Below are 20,964 nucleotides of genomic sequence, written 5' to 3' on the forward strand. Positions count from 1 at the left end.
ACCATCCCTCCACTTGGTCACATACCATCCCTCCACTTGGTCACATACCATCCCTCCACTTGGTCACATACCATCCCTCCACTTGGTCACATACCATCCCTCCACTTGGTCACATACCATCCCTCCACTTGGTCACATACCATCCCTCCACTTGGTCACATACCATCCCTCCACTTGGTCACATACCATCCCTCCACTTGGTCACATACCATCCCTCCACTTGGTCACATACAATCCCTCCACTTGGTCACATACCATCCCTCCACTTGGTCACATACAATCCCTCCACTTGGTCACATACCATCCCTCCACTTGGTCACATACCATCCCTCCACTTGGTCACATACCATCCCTCCACTTGGTCACATACCATCCCTCCACTTGGTCACATACCATCCCTCCACTTGGTCACATACCATCCCTCCACTTGGTCACATACCAACAACGTATAGCCTGGGTGCTCGTTGTGCATAATGCCAGTGTTATTTTTTCTATTTTTTTTAGAGAATTCTGACACAACCATTTGTCGAGGATAGCGTAGGCACCCGGTCTGCTCCCCGCCTAAAAAAAGGCCAGTGCCGTTCCGTCTTCGAGGGACTGCGTGGGTTTCATTTCGGAGTTTTCCTTCTCCTAGACGAGTTTCCTTCCATGGATGATGAGCCTCCTCTACCCTCGTTTTGAATTCAGAGTGGTCTTCTCTTAGGATAGCTGCCTGCCAGGGTTGACGAGCCTATCCTGCCCGGCTATTTGACCCATAGCTGGAGGTTGGTTCGTGGGCACCTGGGCGTTTCCACACACCGGTGGGCCCGCATGCCGCACGTCTAGGGGCCAACCTCCTCCGAGTCCTTGTAGTCTAGCCTGGGGCCTTGCGGTACCCAGTTTACGCCTGTCGCCGCGATGGAGGCACTACATAGGGCTTGTTGTGGAGAGGTTATTGTACTGGCAGGAGAGACTGACGCATTCTGCTCTCTTTTCGCATTGTCCTAAAAAGGACAGACGGTGCTAGCCAGCGGTGAGGGCTGAAAGCGAGAAGTGACAAGCACAAGACACTTCGCCAACACACTAGACACGTCACACAACCGTTTGGCAGGCTTTTTAGAGAATTAATTTCGTGAGAGGCACTGGTGCCTTTTTCGGAAATTGATTCATAAAAAAATGCCAACTTACCGCAGTAAGTAATCTGGGTGTTGCCGTTTGGTATGTGACCAAGTGTAGGAATGATATTATCTCACGTAACGGGCGGGGATGTAGCTCAGTCGGTAGCGCGCTGGATTTGTATCCAGTTGGCCGCTGTCAGCGTGAGTTCGTCCCCACGTTCGGCGAGAGATTAATTTCTCAGAGTCAACTTTGTGTGCAGACTCTCCTCGGTGTCCGAACACCCCCGTGTGTACACGCAAGCACAAGACCAAGTGCGCACAAAAAAGATCCTGTAATCCATGTCAGAGTTCGGTGGGTTATAGAAACACGAAAATACCCAGCATGCTCCCCCGAAAGCGGCGTATGGTTGCCTAAATGGCGGGGTAAAAACGGTCATACACGTAAAAGCCGTGGGAGTTTCAGCCCACGAACAAACAAACAAAATCTCACGTAAAATCCTGGCCCGATCTGAGACAGTAAGTGAACAGTTTTCAGGAGGCGGAGTGAGCCTTTAAACACCTGACGTACCTCCCACACGTCCGGCCCCTGGTCAGTGTGCGTGATCTGCAGGGTCCACTTCTTGCCCTCCCACAGGTGGGGGGAGCACATGTACGGCTCTCCTCTCACCTGTGCAAAGCTTGACCACAACAACAACCCCAACAACAGCATGATCGGTAGAGGCTAATATAGCTAGTTCTTCTTGCCGAGTTTAAGCATCAGGTGTGTACATGTATCATCTATGCACATGTTCGTGTGTTCCGACACTGTGTGTGTACTGACATCATTTCAAAGATAAGGACAGAGATAATATTGAAAGAGGTCAAAGGTGTTACTGACCTAGCTTAATGGCTGTGCTCTGCAATGCAAAATGGTAGCTTGTTTTAGAATAGTATTCACCGTTTGCTTTACAATTCTTTTAAATATGTAAAACAAAACAACTACAACGGGAACACTCATTATCATCCTCCAAAACACCAACAGTCAACAAACAGAACAACATCAACAACAACAATATCGACAACAACAATAAAAAATTTAAAAAACACAACAACAACAACAACAACAACAACAACAACAACAACAACAACAACAACAACAACAACAACAACACCTTGTTTCTATCATGTAAATGAGGTCGGGTCAAACTACAGCCTAGCAGGTCCCATCACAATCATAATGTTCAGGACCCAAGCAGGTCTGGGTGGCCGAGTGGTAACGCACTTGCGCTCGGAATCGAGAGGTTGCGTGTTCGACTCTGGGTCAGGCCGCTATTTTCTCCCCCCTTTCCTAACCTAGGTGGTGGGTTCAAGTGCTAGTCTTTCGGATGAGACGAAAAACCGAGGTCCCTTCGTGTACACTATATTGGGTGTGCATGTTAAAGATCCCACGATTGACAAAAGGGTCTTTCCTGGCAAAATTGTATAGGCATAGATAAAAATGTCCATCAAAATACCCGTGTGACTTGGAATAAAGGCCGTGAAAGGTAAAGTTTCGCCTAACAGGCTTGAGGTTTGCTGGTCGATGTGAATGCGTTATATATTGTGTGCAAAAAATGTTTGTTTGTCTGTCTGTCTGTAAAAAATTCCATTTCACACGGCAGAAATTAGTATGTAAAGCGCGGAGAGCACAGTTAATTGTGGTTCGCGCTATATAAGCTCACCATAATAATAAAAATAAAAATAATATAGAACTAAATACCTTGTTATTCAATGTCGATGAACGCCGCCAATACGGTCATCTCACACAACAGAACGAAGTGCGAGGTTTCCGGTCATCTGAGCTCATTATTGCCACTGTAACATGAGCCCTAGAGGGTCCGTATCCTCATCTAATGCTCATCTAATAACATCACGGTTTTACTGCAGCATTCTTGATTTCAACTTTACTGCAGTAAAACTGTTTTACTGCAGAAAAAAAACCGTTGCTTTCGCGAAAGATGACATTATGCAGAAATGCTGCAGAAAAGACAGTTTTTCTCCAGCATTTCGGTTTTTCTCCAGAATAACTGAATAATGTCATAATCCGCCAAGAGCCAGTACAAAATGCTGCAGAAAAAATAAAAACAGGTTTTCTGCAGTAAAACAACAGCACCGTTTTACTGCAGCATTCTTGATTTTAATTTTACTGCAGTAAAATGTTTTGCTGCAGAAAAAAACGCTGCTTCGGCGAAAGATGACATAATGCAGAAATGCTGCAGAAAAGACAGTTTTTCTCCAGCATTTTGGTTTTTCTGCAGAATAACTGAATAATGTCATAATCCGCCGAGGATAAAATCCTCCAACACCCAGTCAAGAAACACCTGACGACCTCGTCGTCAAAAAAATATCTTGCAGCGAAAAGGCGGTTAATTCTCCGTTGTCCTAAGAGCCCTCCTGGACACGCAGAGCAGGCACGTTGACATAAAAAATATCGCCCCGTGTTGAATACCATCAACTCTTAGACGAGAAAACAACTTTCTCTTCTCGAAGCATATGGTCACGGCTCAGAAATGGCGTCGAACTCCACCCTTACCCCATTTAAACGCCCCACACGCTCAGTTGTGGTTTATTCTACCTTTGAAAGTACTGACACGGGGTGCAGATTTGAATAAAGTTACTATTCTGGTAGAAACCGAAAGGTTTGATGACTTTGTTTTCGAGCAAGGCGCAATAGTAGAGTGAATTTACGTCGATTTTTGGGCCGGAAGTTGGGACACTTTTTTACTTGGTGTTGAAACGTCGTATTTGTGCGTACTACACACACTGCTTGGATAAGAACTTGATGGAGAGGGAAAGAGAAGGTGTTAGTTATTGTTTACATACTGCACGATAACCTGTACCTCACCCCAACAGTCGGCTGAGATCAAGTTTAGATCCAACGGTGAGTATGTTACTTTTCGTGTTTGGAGTCACGTAGGCAGTTTTAGCTTTTGCCGCGCTTTTAATAATGATGACAGACGTTGAACTAAGCGATAAACTTGGACAAGAAAGAACAATCTACTACTTAAAACAAAAAATATGCACAAACACAGAAGACAAAGCAATGAAAATAAGTCTTAAGTTCGTTGTTGTGTACTTTCGTGTTACCGCGAAAAGTAACAACGTAAATCAAAGTTGTTTATCGACATGTTCCTGACTTCCAACGATGGAAACAACTGTTCTATCGTCTGCTACAAAGTTGCATTGACTGTCTCGAACTCAGAACTCAGTGTGGCATGGAGGAGATGGACGTAAACGGCCAAGATAAAAACCACTGGTTTTTCGTTGTATGTAACGTACTCACCTGCAGTTTGAAACACTGTTATTTTCACTAAATAACAACTTACTTCCTTTTTTTTTCATCTGAAAGTTAGAAGTGTTATTGTGATTTGTTTTGATAAAATTTGCATTTTTTAGGACAAAGATTTTTCTTTATTTTGATTTTTAAAGACATATGTTTGAGACGATTCAACCAATTTCCCAAGTTATTCAGCGTTCATGTCATTGCATGTGTTTTTTCTGGCCTTTTCTATAGTCTTTCCATACAGTTCACCTTGTGCTTTGTTTTCATGCCAATTTAATGAAATAAATTACAGGAAAAAGAAATATATGTTTTTTTACATTGAGTGCGTTACTCACACCACTCGCACATCGTGAGAGGTAACACACTCCAATCGTTTGTAGAGTTATCTTGAAAATTATTTAAATCTTGCTGGAACAAAGTAAGGAATGAATCAAGTAAACAGAAAATGATGTCTGCGTTTATTGTTTTGAATTAGAGTGGGTTTTTTTTAGGAACAGTGTTGAGTGTGTTACTCACACCACTCGCACATCGTGAGAGGTAACACACTCCAATCGTTTGTAGAGTTATCTTGAAAATTATTTAAATCTTGCTGGAACAAAGTAAGGAATGAATCAAGTAAACAGAAAATGATGTCTGCGTTTATTGTTTTGAATTAGAGTGGGTTTTTTTAGGAACAGTGTTGAGTGTGTTACTCACACCACTCGCACATCGTGAGAGGTAACACACTCCAATCGTTTGTAGAGTTATCTTGAAAATTATTTAAATCTTGCTGGAACAAAGTAAGGAATGAATCAAGTAAACAGAAAATGATGTCTGCGTTTATTGTTTGAATTAGAGGGGTTTTTTTTAGGAACAGTGTTGAGTGTGTTACTCACACCACTCGCACATCGTGAGAGGTAACACACTCCAATAGTTTGTACAGTTATCTTGAAAATTATTTAAATCTTGCTGGAACAAAGTAAGGAATGAATCAAGTAAACAGAAAATGATGTCTGCGTTTATTGTTTTGAATTAGAGTGGGTTTTTTTAGGAACAGTGTTGAGTGTGTTACTCACACCACTCGCACATCGTGAGAGGTAACACACTCCAATAGTTTGTACAGTTATCTTGAAAATTATTTAAATCTTGCTGGAACAAAGTAAGGAATGAATCAAGTAAACAGAAAAGGATGTCTGCGTTTATTGTTTTGAATTAGAGTGTTTTTTTGACTCACATGCGAAGCAAAAGTGAGTATGTACTCACCCGAGTCGTCCGTCCGTCCGTCCGTCCAGAAAACTTTAACGTTGGATATTTCTTGGACACTATTCAGTCTATCAGTACCAAATTTGGCAAGATGGTGTATGATGACAAGGCCCCAAAAAACATACATAGCATCTTGACCTTGCGTCAAGGTCAAGGTCGCAGGGGCCATAAATGTTGTCTAAAAAACAGCTATTTTTCACATTTTTCCCATTTTCTCTGAAGTTTTTGAGATTGAATACCTCACCTATATATGATATATAGGGCAAAGTAAACCCCATCTTTTGATACCAGTTTGGTTTACCTTGCTTCAAGGTCAAGGTCACAGGAGCTCTTCAAAGTTGGATTGTATACATATTTTGAAGTGACCTTGACCCTGAACTATGGAAGATAACTGTTTCAAACTTAAAAGCACATGTTATGCTTTCCTCATGAGACACATTTGGTCCCATATGATCAAGGTCAAGGTCACTTTGACCCTTATGAAATGTGACCAAAATAAGGCAGTGAACCACTAAAAGTGACCATATCTCATGGTAGAAAGAGCCAATAAGCACCATTGTACTTCCTATGTCTTGAATTAACAGCTTTGTGTTGCATGACCTTGGATGACCTTGAGTCAAGGTCACATGTATTTTGGTAGGAAAAATGTGTAAAGCAGTTCTTAGTGTATGATGTCATTGCTAGGTTTAGTTATTTGACCTTGACCCTGAAGGTCAAGGTCATGTAAAGGTCAAGGTCAAGCATGTGAGTCGTATGGGCTTTGCCCTTCTTGTTACAATTTACTTTGGAGGATTGGTAATTTTCAGTTCTTTGAGTACTTGTTTGATCGTTGTTTTGTTTATTGGTGTTCATGTAACACACACACTTGCCTAGGGTACCGAGATATGCAGATTATTGCTGTCGGAATGTGTCAACACTAGTTTCAATAGTTGTGTAGCAACCATGGTGTCATTCTTATAATTAATTTCACAATTAACTGAATGCACTGAATATGAACAACGTTTTGTTCATGTTATGACAGTGTTTTGTAACACACTCATTGGCGAATAAACAGCATTTTCCTCGATAACTTCAAAATCCGCCTTCAACCTAAGATTTTTTTGTTGGGTTTATCAAGTTGTTTTGCACAGTGTATTGTTTTCATTACCAAGTAGATGGATATATGCTTTATACCTTACAAAATAATGTGAAGTAAGACTTTTTTGGTGAAATGTAACACACTCAGTGTTAAAAGTGAGAAAATCTTCTCTGTATTGTGAATTGGAGCATGGTAGAAGTCATAAGACATCATTGTTAGGTTGTTATGGTTTTGCTCTTTCATTTTTCATTCTTTTGCATGCATTTTTCATGTGAATATCTTGACAGTGTCCTAAAGTTTGATTTTTTTGGTGAAATGTAACACACTCATTGGAAACTTTTAGGAATGACTTGACAGATAACTGATAATGGGAATAACGGGTCCGGTATCATTGATGCATTTCAACTCTTTACTATTATGTACTTGTTTCTCTTCCCATTACATGTATTTCTAAGGTTGTGTGTGTAAAATAAATAGGAATTTAGCAGTTTTGAATGTCTGTGTTGTGAGACACAGAAAGTTGATTTTTGTTTGAATACATTTTCACATCTTGTTCTGATTTGATTTTTTTGCAGACTGTCCGTATGAAGTGTGTGGAACTAAGAATTGATTGACTGCTGAAACAGTAATCTTTTCAGTTCTTTGAGTACTTGTTTGATCGTTGTTTTGTTTATTGGTGTTCATGTAACATACACACATTCCTAGGGTACCTAGATATGCAGATTATTGCTGTCGGGGAATGCCACTTTTCACAAATGAAGATCAAGGTAGATACTAACTAATGCAGTTAACTTTTATTGTGTAATAGGTTTACTGTTAACTGTATATTAGAAAACAATGTGTGACACGGTGTTATGTAACACACTCCAGTTAAAATTTAAAATGCAATTCATTCCGCAGTAATTGATGAAAATACATTGTTACTGCCCAGACACAACTAAACACATAAACAGTTTTGCTGGACCCTAAAATGGAAAGTAATCCAAGAGTTTGTATTTGTGACTCAAGTGTCCCACAAATTGGACACCTTTTCTGAGCCATGACCATATGCCAAAAAGGGAAGTTTCAATGTCTCCCCCATAGCTCGTCGAAAACATCACATGACTCCAGCGACCAATCACTATCGTCACAAGTCTATGCAGTTTTAGTTGATTTTGCTAAGCCAGCAAAATCCCGCACGTGGAAACCTTGTACACAATATCACACCTCGCACCCAGCTCAGGCGTGGAGATAAACGAATTTCACGTGCTAAGCTCAGTCAGCACAAATCCTTCAGCTGCGATAAGCACAGGCGCTTTGCATCGCAATTTCGGAAAGGCACCCTACAGAGTGTTTCTTTCCCAATCAATGTCACCAAACCGTGACAAAACTCATCAATTAATTTGTAAACCTCCATGCTGAAATGTAATACCAAAGTCCGGGCTTCGTCGAAGATTACTTGACCAACATTTCAACTAATTTGGTTGAAAAATGAGAGCGTGAACAGTGCCGCCTCAACTTTCTCAAAAAGCCGGATATGACGTCATCAAAGACATTTATCAAAAAAATGAAAAAAACGTCTGGAGATATCATACTCAGGAACTCTCATGTTAAGTTTCATAAAGATCGGTCCAGTAGTCTCTCGGAATCGCGTTACACACACACACACACACACACACACACACACACACACACACACACACACACACATACACCACACCCTCGTCTCGATTCCCCGTCTATGTTAAAACATTTAGTCAAAACTTGTAATTTGTCCATGTTATGTTCTAAGATATGTTCACAGGTCAATGTCTTTATCTCCTGTTAATTTGTAAAAAAAAATCAACACACACACACACACAAACACACACACACATGCGCCAGCACACACACACACACACACACATACATCACACACTGACACACACACACACACACACACACACACACACACACACACACATATATATATATATATATATATATATATATATTAAAACACACACACGCATCACGCACGCAAAGACACATGTTTATTTTGGGCAGTACATTTTGCATGCAATTTTATTTCATAAAGGCACATGCCTGAATTGTGTAATACATGAATTGTGCTATTAAATACGTTCTTACGCGTGCATACTGCTATCTGTTTCTCTCACTTAGTCTGTTCTTGTCTGTCTGTCCGTCTTCCTCTGTTTCTACTTCTGTCTGTCTGTGTGTGTCTGTCTGTCTGTCTGTGTCTGTCAGTCTGTGTCTGTCTGTGTCTGTCTGTCTGTGTCTGTCAGTCTGTGTCTGTCTGTGTCTGTCAGTCTGTATGTCTGTGTCTGTCAGTCTGTATGTCTGTGTCTGTCTCTGTCTGTCTGTCTGTCTCTGTCTGTCAGTCTGTGTCTGTCTGTGTCTCAGTGTCAGTCTGTCTGTGTCTGTCTGTCTGTGTCTGTCTGTGTCTGTCAGTCTGTGTCTGTCTGTGTCTGTCAGTCTGTGTCTCAGTGTCAGTCTGTCTGTCTGTCTGTGTCTGTCTGTGTCTGTCAGTCTGTCTGTCAGTCTGTCTGTCTGTCTGTGTCTGTCTGTGTCTGTCAGTCTGTCTGTCAGTCTGTCTGTCTGTGTCTGTCAGTCTGTCTGTGTCTGTCTGTCTGTCTGTCTGTGTCTGTCAGTCTGTCTGTCAGTCTGTCTGTCTGTGTCTGTCTGTGTCTGTCAGTCTGTCTGTGTCTGTCTGTCTGTGTCTGTCAGTCTGTGTCTGTCTGTCTGTTTCTCATTTTATTTCAAAATGTGCACGCTGATGAGTTGTCGTTGGCTTAGAGTTCAATTTAAAAGCAACCATTCCTTTTTTATCAGAGGAAAATCGGGAATGTTAATACATTTACTATCACAGACGTTGGTTTGTTTTGGCACCACTGCTACATATCTTTTGGTTGAATCGCCTTCATCATTGGGGGGGGGGGGGGGTGATATCACAGACGCTGGTTTGTTTTGATTCAGCAGAACAAGTTTACGTAAGCAGAAAAAGAATGCTGATTGCGCAGTAGAGCGATAAATAAAAAGACAAAAAAATACTGTATTCACTTGAGAACGAAGAATACGGAACAAATACAAGCGGCGTCTTAAATTAAGGGTCTTCTCCAGCCAAACACACAAAACAGAACAAGAAGAAGACAGACAACAGAACAGAAAGGAGAATGACAGATGTGTAACGATTCACGAACCAAAACAAACTTCTTTTTTTTTTCTTTTTCGTTTGTTTGTTTTGGTTCGTGAATCGTTACACATCTGTCATTCTCCTTTTTGTTCCATTGTCTGCCTGGGGAGGGGGGGGGGGGGATATCACAGACGCTGGTATATTATGACTCGACAGAAAACGTTTACATAAGCATCATTGCAGTGCTACAGACCTTTTGATTGCATAGACTTGAGCATTTACGTACATACAACATTATTGATTGCATCACCTTAATCATTTACGTACATACAATCTTTTCATTTATGATTACCTTTTTGAATTATTCACAATGCAAAACACCGACAACAAAACATTAATAACACACCAAGTTATCAATATATCAATTAATAAACAAGATTAAAACAAGCACAAAAAGGTTTCTCTGTAGGTTTAGTGCCTGACAGCTCAGCACGAGCACGTCGACAGATTAAAATATGAATGAAATACACACGGTGACCAATTTGAAACATTAGCGCTGTACATTCAGGGAAGTTCCTCTTATGCATCTAGACCTCTCAATTCGCATAAGTTGCACTTCGAAAGCACGAGAATTCATTTGACCTGCCTTTCAAGGCAGGGAATAAAGTGCAAGAAGAGTTTTGTACATATGTAGTTCAGAAGAAACAGAAACTTTGGCGCGGCCATTTTGAGAACAGAAATCACAGGTAAAGCAAGCCGAAAAAGGCGGTCTAATGCTGCGTCGCTCACAAGAAATAACGGTTTTAGGTGTGACGAAAAAAAGAACAGGGCCTGAGTACGGTGATGAATACAAGACTTATTTTACAACCATTTGAAAAATACATACATCCCCCGTGGCTGCCCGCATAACGAAATCGTTTTTCTCGTGTTTTGAACTTGCCAGTGTTACAGCACAGAGCAGAGTCCGTCCCGCACTTTGCTTTGTGTACATCACGTGGCCACCCAAACACCCGCACAACGCAACATTTTCACGAGAAAAACACGTTCATTTGTTTGCTTTGTCTGTATTACACATTTCTACTTACATTTACCACTGACACACCAAATTGTATACTTTAGTTTGCAAGTGAATCGTTATCATACAAAATAACGTTATCACGAGACGAGCAGAGATCTCAGAGATCGTCTGCTTCTCAACTGTTTCGCGCAAATCGTGTAATATCTATTTTTGCGGAAACCTCCCGAAGAAATGCAATCTCAGCGGCTTCCACCTGCAACATAGTCGTGCTTATTTGGAATGTGACGTCCTGTTCTTCGTCAGTCACACCTATCTCAAAAACTAAGCGTCGCACAGAACCAGCGCCCTTCCATTATAATGTCTTCTTCAGCCAAACACACAAAACAGAACAAGAAGAAGACAGACAATCAAACAGAAAGAAGACTGCCAGATGTGTAACGATTCACGAACCAAAACAAACGGATTTTTTTTCCGTTTTTTCCGTTTGTTTGTTTTGATTCGTGAATCGTTACATCTGTCATTCTTCTTTCTGTTCTATTGTCTGTTTGAGGGGAGCGGGGGGATATATCACAGACGCCGGTATATTATGATTCAGCGGAATAGTTTAAATAAGCATCATTGCTACAAATCTTGTGATTGCTTAGACTTGGATCACTTACGTATCTTTTGATTGCATCACCGGTGCAGAGTTCGGTGGGTTATAAAAACACGAAAATACCAAGAATGCATCCCCCGAAATCGGCGTATGGCTGCCTAAATGGCGGGGTAAAAACGGTCATATCTTTAAAAACACACTGGTGCAATAAACACGAGTGTACGTGGGAGTTTCAGCCCATGAACGCAGAAGAAGAAGAAAAACCAAACATTTCCCGTTAAGTCAAACACGATGTTAGCCGCATTGTTTACTCTGGCTTGGGCGTTATGTCCGTGACCACCGTAGCCTCGGAGGGCTGCACTGGCAGCGACAATTGCAGCCTGCAGTCACCGTTGACCACACTTTCATAGGATGGCGGGGCCTCTCCCACAATCAAGCACCCCGTATCCGTGAGTCCATTTGAAGACACAAAGCCATCTCCTGACGAGTCTGTGTTCCCACCACCAAACCGTGGCGAAGAGATTTCATCCCCACCAGACGGCACGAACTCTTCCTGTGCGTTGCTGTCCTCGTGGACCACACTTTCATAGGATGGCGGGGCCTCTCCCACAATCAAGCACCCCGTATCCGCGTGTTCATTTGAAGACACATAGCCATCCCTGGGCGAGTCTGTGTTCCCACCACCAAACCGTGGTGAAGACATTTCATCTGAAGAGGCGAAGCCGTCGCTGGATGAGTCTGTGTTCCCACCACCAAACCGTGGTGAAGACATTTCATCTGACGGGGCGAAGCCGTCTCTGGACGAGTCTGTGTTCCCACCGCCAAACCGTGGCGAAGAGATTTCATCCCCACCAGCCAGCACGAACTCTTCCTGGGCGCGCGCGCGCTGGAGGGCGTTGGTGTTGGAGTTGGCGTAGAGGACGGTAGAAGCAAGGGTGGGTGCCGACGGGATGGCGGGGCTCTGGGTGTCGGTGTTGCCACGAGAGTCGGAAACCGACGACGGTTTTGAGAAATGCCGGCGGCGACATTTTTCCGCGATGCCGCCGGCAAGAATCACAAAAACAAATATGACCACGCCAATCGCCGTATGCCAGGTGGAATCATCGTCGTCTGTATCGCTTGTATCTGAAATGGAAACAACACGTCCACAGGTGTGTATACAGTGGAATCCCCCTTTTAGAGGGGAGGTCTTAAAGGTGGTCGTCTACATTTTTGCTTTTTTTCAATAATCTTATGGTTAGATTTCGCTAAAAAGTTATGTCAGATGATGAATGAACCATGGGGAAAAAAGTTATAGAAAAAAAAATATATGTAAAAAAAGATTTTATTTTTGGGTAGCGTGTGTTTTCTGTTTGCTGAGAACATGTGCTTTTGCCTAAAAATACTGACCAATCAAATTCATGTCACTATGCTTATAGCCACGCCCAAACAAGTGCAGCAACAGTTTGACACTGGAGCGCTGTCCACGGTTTTTTTAAACGCACGAAATGCACGGGATTTGAGAGGAGTTTTGCGCTTGGCATTTTCCAAATAAGGATATCCTACTATGAGTACTACGCTGGAATACTACAATGAATTTTCAAACGGCTACACTGGCTTCGTCTTTCCTGATCGAAAGGGGGTGTATTGTTGATATTTGTAGATAATAGACTCTGCATTTTAATGGTCAAATGGCGATTTCGGTATAAAAATGTAGACAAGGACCTTTAAAATTGGGGGGGGGGGGGGGGTCTTAAAGGGGGGTATCCACTGCAAACGAAGACAGTGAGAGTCAGTTGTCGTTGCCGGCTTTAGGTAACTAGTGTCAATTGAAGGACAAATGATATTCGTGGGTTTTTGTATCTCTTGAGTAGTGTATTAATAGTTTTGTTTGGTAGGCTTACTTGATAATTGTCACGGGTAGATGTGTATCTAAAAAATCCAAATAATGATTCTACTTATTTATACAATTATTTAATTCCCTTAACAAGAAAGGTTAGTTCATAATTATAACGTTCATGTTTCGACCATCTTGGAGCCATCCCATTCCCATTTGTAAGATGAGTCACTGCACAGCCTTTCTCGAATCGTGTTGTTTCTCTTTCAAATAGGTTAAAGTTCTTGTGAATAACTTTGTAACATCTAAGATGACAGGTAGCAACACTCTTTTAAAACAATTAAAGGAACTTATTTAATGATAATATTTTTTTTCATATGGCATTTAACACAAACTGTGTACTCTCTGTCATAGCTTTTTCTGTCAAACATCTCCTGTTTAATTCTCCGAAATGTTGACTGTGTAAATGGCTTAAAACCGTCCAGACAGCTTCGCTCCTTATCTGATTCCTGACTTTTTTGCATCCCCCATGTTAGAACTAAAACGTTTGGTCACAAGTCCTTCTTCTATGCTGCCCCTAAACAATGGAACTCACTCCCCCATAACATTTGCCACATGGACTCAACCCCCGCTTTTAGAACCGCTTTAAAAACCCACCTGTTTAAACTCTATCTGGAATAATAGACAACTCTTCACCTTTCTTGTTTAAAGAGATGGCTGTACATGATGTGTGTTGTCAACTTGTGTCACAGTGACACAGTGTGTGTGTGTGTGTGTGTGTGTGTGTATGTGTGTGTGTGTGTATGTGTGTATGTATGTGTGTGTGTGTGTGTGTGTGTGTGTGTGTGTGTGTGTGTGTGTGTGGTTTAAGTTGAGATTTTCCAATGTTCATTGTACATGATTAATTGTGAGTTGTGCATCTATTGCATGGTATTGTCCATAAGTGGATAATGTGTTGGTGTAAGTTTATTGTTACGTTATTTTGATAGAATGTATTATATATTATATATATATATGTATATGTATGTATTTGATGTTTAAATAGTATGGTTTTATTAATAGTTAAAGGCACAGTAAGCCTCCCGTAAACCATCACAGAGCTCCCCGAGCGTCTAAATACAGTACAAGCATACTTCCATTTGAACGCTCACCGAACGGGAACATCCTGGCTGCTTTCTGTCGAGCGTGAGACATTTTCAAAGAATTTATTTTCGTAGACTTGTTCCGTTAACAACAACGGCGCCTCGTTTTTGCGCTAGACCTAACTTTTAAAATCTAAATAATAAATTGACAGCTTGTTACACAAACATTCTTTAATCATAAAAGAATTCGTTTTTCATCAAGACAAGATCAGAACAATTCGAAGTTGTGAAAGTTTAAAAAAAGAAAAGCCCGGAAGCAGGGTCACGCAAGGGTCGTAGCAGACGACGGCCGGTTTATCAGTGCAAATCGCCGTTCCTCTCAACAGTCAAAAGCCATCGCTAGAGTTCTTGTGAACCACAGCCGTTGTTTCGTGCATAAAAAAAAACGTGCTATTGTAGATAAGCTCACGTCGAGTCGCATTCAAATGACTAACTATGACGACTGCATTGTGAAAAGGGAAAACTGGATCACACGGGTTCACGATGGCTCAGGGGTAAGATAAACCACGCAAAAATAAATTCTTTGAAAATTGTTCGCTCTTTACGGAGGGCACCTAGGATGTTCTCAATTGGTGAGTGTTTAAATGAAATGGTGTTTGTACTGTGTGTAAAAGCCTGACCGTATCTGTGATGGTTTACGGGAGGCTTACTCTGCCTTTAATATGTAAAGCGCGGAGAGCATAGTTTACTGTAGTTTGCGCTATATAAGCTGTCATTATTATATCTAAAAAAAATATTTAAAAAAAAGTATGTGTATGTATTGATAATGCTTTTGTTGTTGTTGTTCTTTCCAGGGTAGAGTTACAAAAGTGGAATGTCTCAAAGACAAACGGACGGATGGACGGACGAGTGTGAATGTGTGAGGACAAAAACCAGTTTACAGATCGATAGGTAGAAATTCTAAGGATTTTTGGGTGTGTTTATAATTAAACCTTGCATATTAAACCTACCTTTCTTGATTTGATTTGATTTTTTACCTTTCGGTGTTGTAAATTTAGCGGGGTACTTGTTACTCACTTGGAGGACGTTTTGTTGTTGATTCCACGCTATCCATCTGAAGAGAAAAACCTCTGCCCTGCATAGAGTCTTCGACCCGGACAGAGCCCTGGAAGATAAAGTTGATGAAGACCAAGGGCTGACTGCTGTAGAAACGGTCATCGTCGCTTGTTCTGCCGCACAGCGTCACAAGCAGCGGGGAATTCTCATCAGCTGAAAAGAAAACAAGTCGTGTAAAGCGATATAAAAACATTCAGTCAATCAGTCGACTGAAGGGATTGACATTTTTTTCTTCAAAAATGTTTTATTCAGGAAATTTTACATTTTGTCATGCAATGCATAGAAGTCACATGATGATACAGTGGATATGACGGATAAAAACATATTCAATATAATATACAAACAGTCATGATAAATACCGTTCCACAAGGGAGTAGTATGAAATTTCCATAATTCCATAATTCAGTTCTGTACAGTGGATATGTTTATGAATCTTGTACGTGTGGACCAGATCCTTTAAAAAAAAATTCAATGTTGGCTTTACTTTATTTATTCTACATTTGTATAAAAAAAATGTCTTGCAATAAAATACAATCAAAACCTTCATCAATGTTTATTTTGCCGTCTTGTCAAACTAATACAAGTGTGGGGTTTAAAGGCACACTCAGCTTCCCGTTAACCACCAGTTTCTGGTCACAGACACTGTCAGGCTTTTATACACAATACAAACACCCTTTTGTTTAAACGCTCAACGCTTGAGAACATCCTAGGTGCCCTCCTTAAGGAGCGAGCAATTTTCAAAGAATTTATTTTTGCGTGGCCAACCCGGTGGATTTACAATGAGACAAATCGTACGCCTCGTTTTGGCGCTAGAACTAACTTTTAAAATCTCAATAATAAATTGACAGCTTGTTACAAAAACATTCTTAAATCAAAAAAGAATTCTTTTTTCATCAAGACAAGATCAGTACAATTCGAAGTTTTGAAAGTTTGAAAAAAGGGACCCCGGAAGCTGCTCACGCAAGGTCGTGTTTCCCCAAGCAGACGAATTTTCTGCATATCACTTGCTTCTTTGAAGCTAACCGCCGCCGATAAGTTCGTGCGACTCGCAGTCGTTTGTTGCATTTTAGATTCAGAGGTACACAATAACGTGCTATTGCCGATTCAGCGAGTCGCATTGAAATCACACACTGACGACGAAATTGTGAAAAAAAGGATAGCATGTGACACGGGTCCACGATGGCTCAGGGGTAAAATAAACCACGAAATCTGGTGTGTGGTTTACACAAGCTAAATAGCCATTCAAACGAACTGTGTCATTTCATGCTGTTAAATGCTTTTGCAAGTGTGTTCCATAAGGTCAGAACGGCTTTTTTCGTGAGAAGATTTTAATCGTTCAGTAAACCATTTGAGACAGACTGGGGCTTTAAGAAGAATCTGTATTACTGGCGAAAGGTTGTTACGTGAGATAATTCGATCTGTTGTGATTCTTCTCTCAGATGACGGCCGCAGGACCATTTGAGACAGACTGGGGCTTTAACTCAAGCCTGCTGCACTTCTAAAATGTATCTTTCATACACTTAAGGTTGTTCCAAAAGGTCTGAGCAAATTCACACTGCCATAAATAATGGTGTCTCTTTGTAAATTGCAAAAAATGCACAGGTTACTTGTTGTTACCCCCATATTCTTCAGAATAGAGATTGTAACTAAAATTCGGTAACTAATTTTTAATTGAAACCATCGTAACTTGACTTCTTTTCTTTTCTTTGTGCAATCAATTTCTCCGTCCAATATTATTTCCCAATGTTTACATGCTTTTGACATTTCAGGTTTTTTTCCTATCATTATACCATTATACGATTGGGATCCTTTCATTGTTAATTCAATCAAGTTTAACGCTTTCATCTGTTCCTTTGCATCTGCATTAATAAACTCAATGCATGTTTTTGTGCTTATAAACCTTAACCTAATTAACGCAGCCAAAATAATCAAGAATTTTGTATTTTGAACATTATATTTTGTTTGAAATTCTTGATAATTCAAAAATGTTCCATCTTCTTTAATCAAATGTTTTACCTTAAATAGACCTTTTTCAGTCCAGTCATTAAAGTGAATGACCTTTTTAGCAATTTGAACTTTTCTGAACAAAACAAGGGATTTCCTTGTCTGCAACCACGATTTATTGATATGGACGTAGAATAATGGAAGACTTACTATTGGTATAAAAGGCTGATATCCATTGACACAAATTGTCTCAAAATCCAAACCTTTTCAAAACTCTGTGCATAATATAAATAATGGAATCGAACACTTTTTCAAAATCTACTGAAACAAATAACCCTGCAGTGTCTGTTGTTTTTAAACAATCTATTAAATCATACAATAATCGCAGGTTATCTCCAATATACCTGCCAGTCACAAATCCTGTCTGATATGCATCAATAAGGTGTGGAAGAACTGTCTGAATTCTATTAGCTATACAGGATTATCCAATGTTGTATGCTACATTCAGAAGTGATATTGTTCTCCAGTTCTTTAAATACTGTCTTTGTTTATCGCCTTTGGGGATATCTATTATTATCCCTTGTCTCTGTGTAATTAATAAAACCTTCATTTAATGATCTGACCACGAAAGAGCCAAGTTGTTGAGCCAAGTTAATTCAAAAAACAAATAAAAAAATTCTGTCGTCATTGCAACACGATGAATCCATGTATAACTTACAGCCGTCGTGAATCTCCACGCGGTCACGGTAAGTGCACGGGGAATTTGTAACATCGTCAAGGGCCACCGACAACACAATCAGGTACAAGAAATTGCCGCCGCCCTCCGCTCTCAGCAACCACTGGCAGGGTGAGCTTCTGCAACACACACACACACACACACACACACACACGAGATCGTTTACGTCCTCGCGTCTGTCAATTATATTCATTTTAACCTTCACCGTGATTCGTGGGTCGTGGACGACCCAGAACCTCACAAAAGTGTCTCTACAACTATTGGGACTCGTAGTTCGAGATTTCATGTAATCCTCAAACTCCATAGAACCTTCCTATCGACCTATTTTTAAAGGATTATCTTTGTAAACAAACAAATAAACAACGACGTAATTTGAACCACACTGTCAAGATGTTGTGGGCCGTGGACGACCCGTGTGGAATCAAAAAAGACATGTTACGGTGTGTATCCCTATTTGGATGGCGTGGGTCGTGTACGACCCATACTCTGTAAAGAGGGGGTCAAGATTGTATCTCTTTTTGAAAGGCTTGCGTCGTTTACGATCCGTACTTTTTACGTTGGATCGTTCTTTAGAAAGTATGGGTCGTGCATGACCCACATCATCCGGACTGTAGTCCAAAGCGTGATCCGGTAAAGGCTAATTAGTGTATGTGTTGGTTTGTTGGAATACTTACGGATCGCGAGCATCGTGCCGGGAGTATCCTGGCGACCGGAGATAATTCGTGTACGGCTTTGTGACGTTCATCTGGTCTATGACACCTTTACACTGACCTCTGGCACCTGTACCGAGCAACACAATTCGGGGAATAAATGACCATTTGGTCCAATTCGCTGTCCTCCCTATCATGTGCATCAAGACAGCCGAGAAGAGAAGACAGATGACCAAATGGAGAGATGTTCTTGATCATCCCAATCCTGAGGTCTTACTATCATTGAAATTGTTTTGGTTTACCTTGAAATTCGACTACAGGGCATTTCCAGCACCACTTAATCAAAAGCAAATTCAGAGGTAGCTGTCAGTCGTCACTTGGTATACCCTGCAACACGACTACTTGCAGACTATGTACGCATCGCTTTCTGGCCGATTATAGTCAGTAACAAGGAGCTAAGAATACAACTAAAAATCAAAAGTTCAAAACACTCTGGCACTTACAGTATTGTTTATCGATTTTCTTATGCGCGCGATCCCAATATATATATATAGATACCCCTCGCAGTTTGTGTCTTACAATAAGCAATACTTATGGCACCACCCTGTATTTAAAGATAACAGTCTGTGTTTGGCTGATTGAGTTTGATATGATAAGATAGTATTTTCCCTCACGTTATTGCTGCTGTAGGCAAATGGAATTAGCAAGTAAGACTGTGCTTGTCAGCATACCTCTCCCCCCCCCTCCCATACACACACACAAACTTCGCTCCCCCAAAGAGCTCAAACGTTTCATTTTATTGACATTGTGGATGTAATCTAAAGACGCATAATCTCCCCTTACTCCTCTCCCTTGCTTTGAATTATAAGTTTCATTCCTTATTGTATTATTGTTCCTTATTGGCACCTGATATTTCCTGTGCAAGTATTAACATTATTGTGATCTTGACAGCGTCTGTAGATACGTAGTATTTTCTGTTAAGATATCATTTTTATCGTAACCACACTTAATGTAAGTATAGGTTATTGTGTGGCCCCAATGTTTCTAATGTATTACATGCCACACGATGTTTCATAACTAAAACATGTTTTGAACCAACATAAGACGGGCGCAGTGGTAAGACGTCGGCCTCCTAATCGGGAGGTCGTGAGTTCGAATCCCGGTCGCTGCCGCGTGGTGGGTTAAGAGTGGAGATTTATCCGATCTCCCAGGTCAACTTATGTGCAGACCTGCTAGTGGCTTAATTAACCCCCTTCCTGTGTACACGCAAGCACAAGACCAAGTGCGCACGGAAAAGATCCTGTAATCCATGTCAGAGTTCGGTTTGATAACATAACATAACACACCACAAACACAAACACAGGTCACAGGTGCATGTATGACTGTCAGGTGTGATTTACCTGTGATGAACTGAGAGGCTGCGGCGAACACAAAATACAGGTAACAACAGGTAAACATCGTATCCCTTTAACAGTGCTGTGCTTCCTCCTTCCTTTCTGATTTCACAATTCTGCTTCTTTGTTGAAACCACCGGTACATTCTTTTCACTAAAGTGACCCACTTGTTCAAAAGCAAATCTAGAAGTAACTTTCAGCCGTCACTTGGTATGCCCTGCAACACAAGTCACTTTACACACACGACTGAACACATACACACACAAACACACACACACACGCGCGCATATAAACACACACAAACATACAGGTGCATGTCAGACTGTCAGGTGTGATTTACCTGTGATGAACTGAGAGGCGGCGGTGAATACAAAACACAGGTAACAACAGGTAAACATCCTCCTTCCTTTCTGGCTTCGAAATGTGTCAGAGTCTGACTAATAAAATCGGCACAGTCTTACGCCACCTTTCAAAAAGACGAAGCGAGTGGTATATAATCACAAATGTAATCCACAGGAGCTTGTATCCAATCGCCGGTCGATCATTATTTACTCCTGCATGCCTATTATTAACTGCTGCATGCTTACCCTTATAAATAGTAGTAGTAAGGGTAAGCATGCAGCAGTTAATAATAGGCATGCAGGAGTAAATAATGATCGACCGGCGATTGGATACAAGCTCCTGTGATGTAATCCACACTTATTCTACATTTCTGCTTCTTTGTTGAAACCACCGGTACATTCTTTTCACACATCAATGATAATCACCAGCATTTTGAGTCAA

The 20,964-nt window shown here is 41.0% G+C and overlaps 2 protein-coding genes across 3 annotated transcripts in view; both read right to left on the minus strand.

Annotated features, from left to right (window-relative positions):
* LOC138953798 (uncharacterized) overlaps window positions 1–2,104 on the minus strand; it is a 10,653-nt gene extending 8,549 nt beyond the window's left edge. The window contains exon 1 of the mRNA XM_070325707.1: window positions 1,666–2,104. Coding sequence (XP_070181808.1) covers window positions 1,666–1,806 — 141 coding nt within the window. The 5' untranslated portion in view covers window positions 1,807–2,104. The remainder of the gene's footprint in view (window positions 1–1,665) is intronic.
* An 8,265-nt stretch (window positions 2,105–10,369) lies between these two features.
* LOC138952274 (uncharacterized) lies at window positions 10,370–20,690 on the minus strand. 2 transcript variants are annotated; one of them, XM_070323906.1, is made up of 5 exons: window positions 20,522–20,690; window positions 18,812–18,917; window positions 18,120–18,256; window positions 15,419–15,610; window positions 10,370–12,568 (listed from the first exon to the last, which is right to left on the minus strand). In XM_070323906.1, exons 1-5 carry the CDS (start codon window positions 20,577–20,579, stop codon window positions 11,751–11,753), a joined length of 1,311 nt encoding a protein of 436 aa, XP_070180007.1. In that variant the 5' UTR covers window positions 20,580–20,690; the 3' UTR covers window positions 10,370–11,750. The 2 variants fall into 2 exon arrangements, with proteins under 2 accessions (XP_070180007.1, XP_070180006.1); XM_070323905.1 differs by lacking the exon at window positions 20,522–20,690 and having other exon boundaries at window positions 18,812–19,291.
* Between the last annotated feature and the right edge of the window lie 274 nt (window positions 20,691–20,964).

Source organism: Littorina saxatilis, linkage group LG17 (assembly GCF_037325665.1).
Source record: "Littorina saxatilis isolate snail1 linkage group LG17, US_GU_Lsax_2.0, whole genome shotgun sequence".
Lineage (NCBI taxonomy): Eukaryota > Metazoa > Mollusca > Gastropoda > Littorinimorpha > Littorinidae > Littorina > Littorina saxatilis.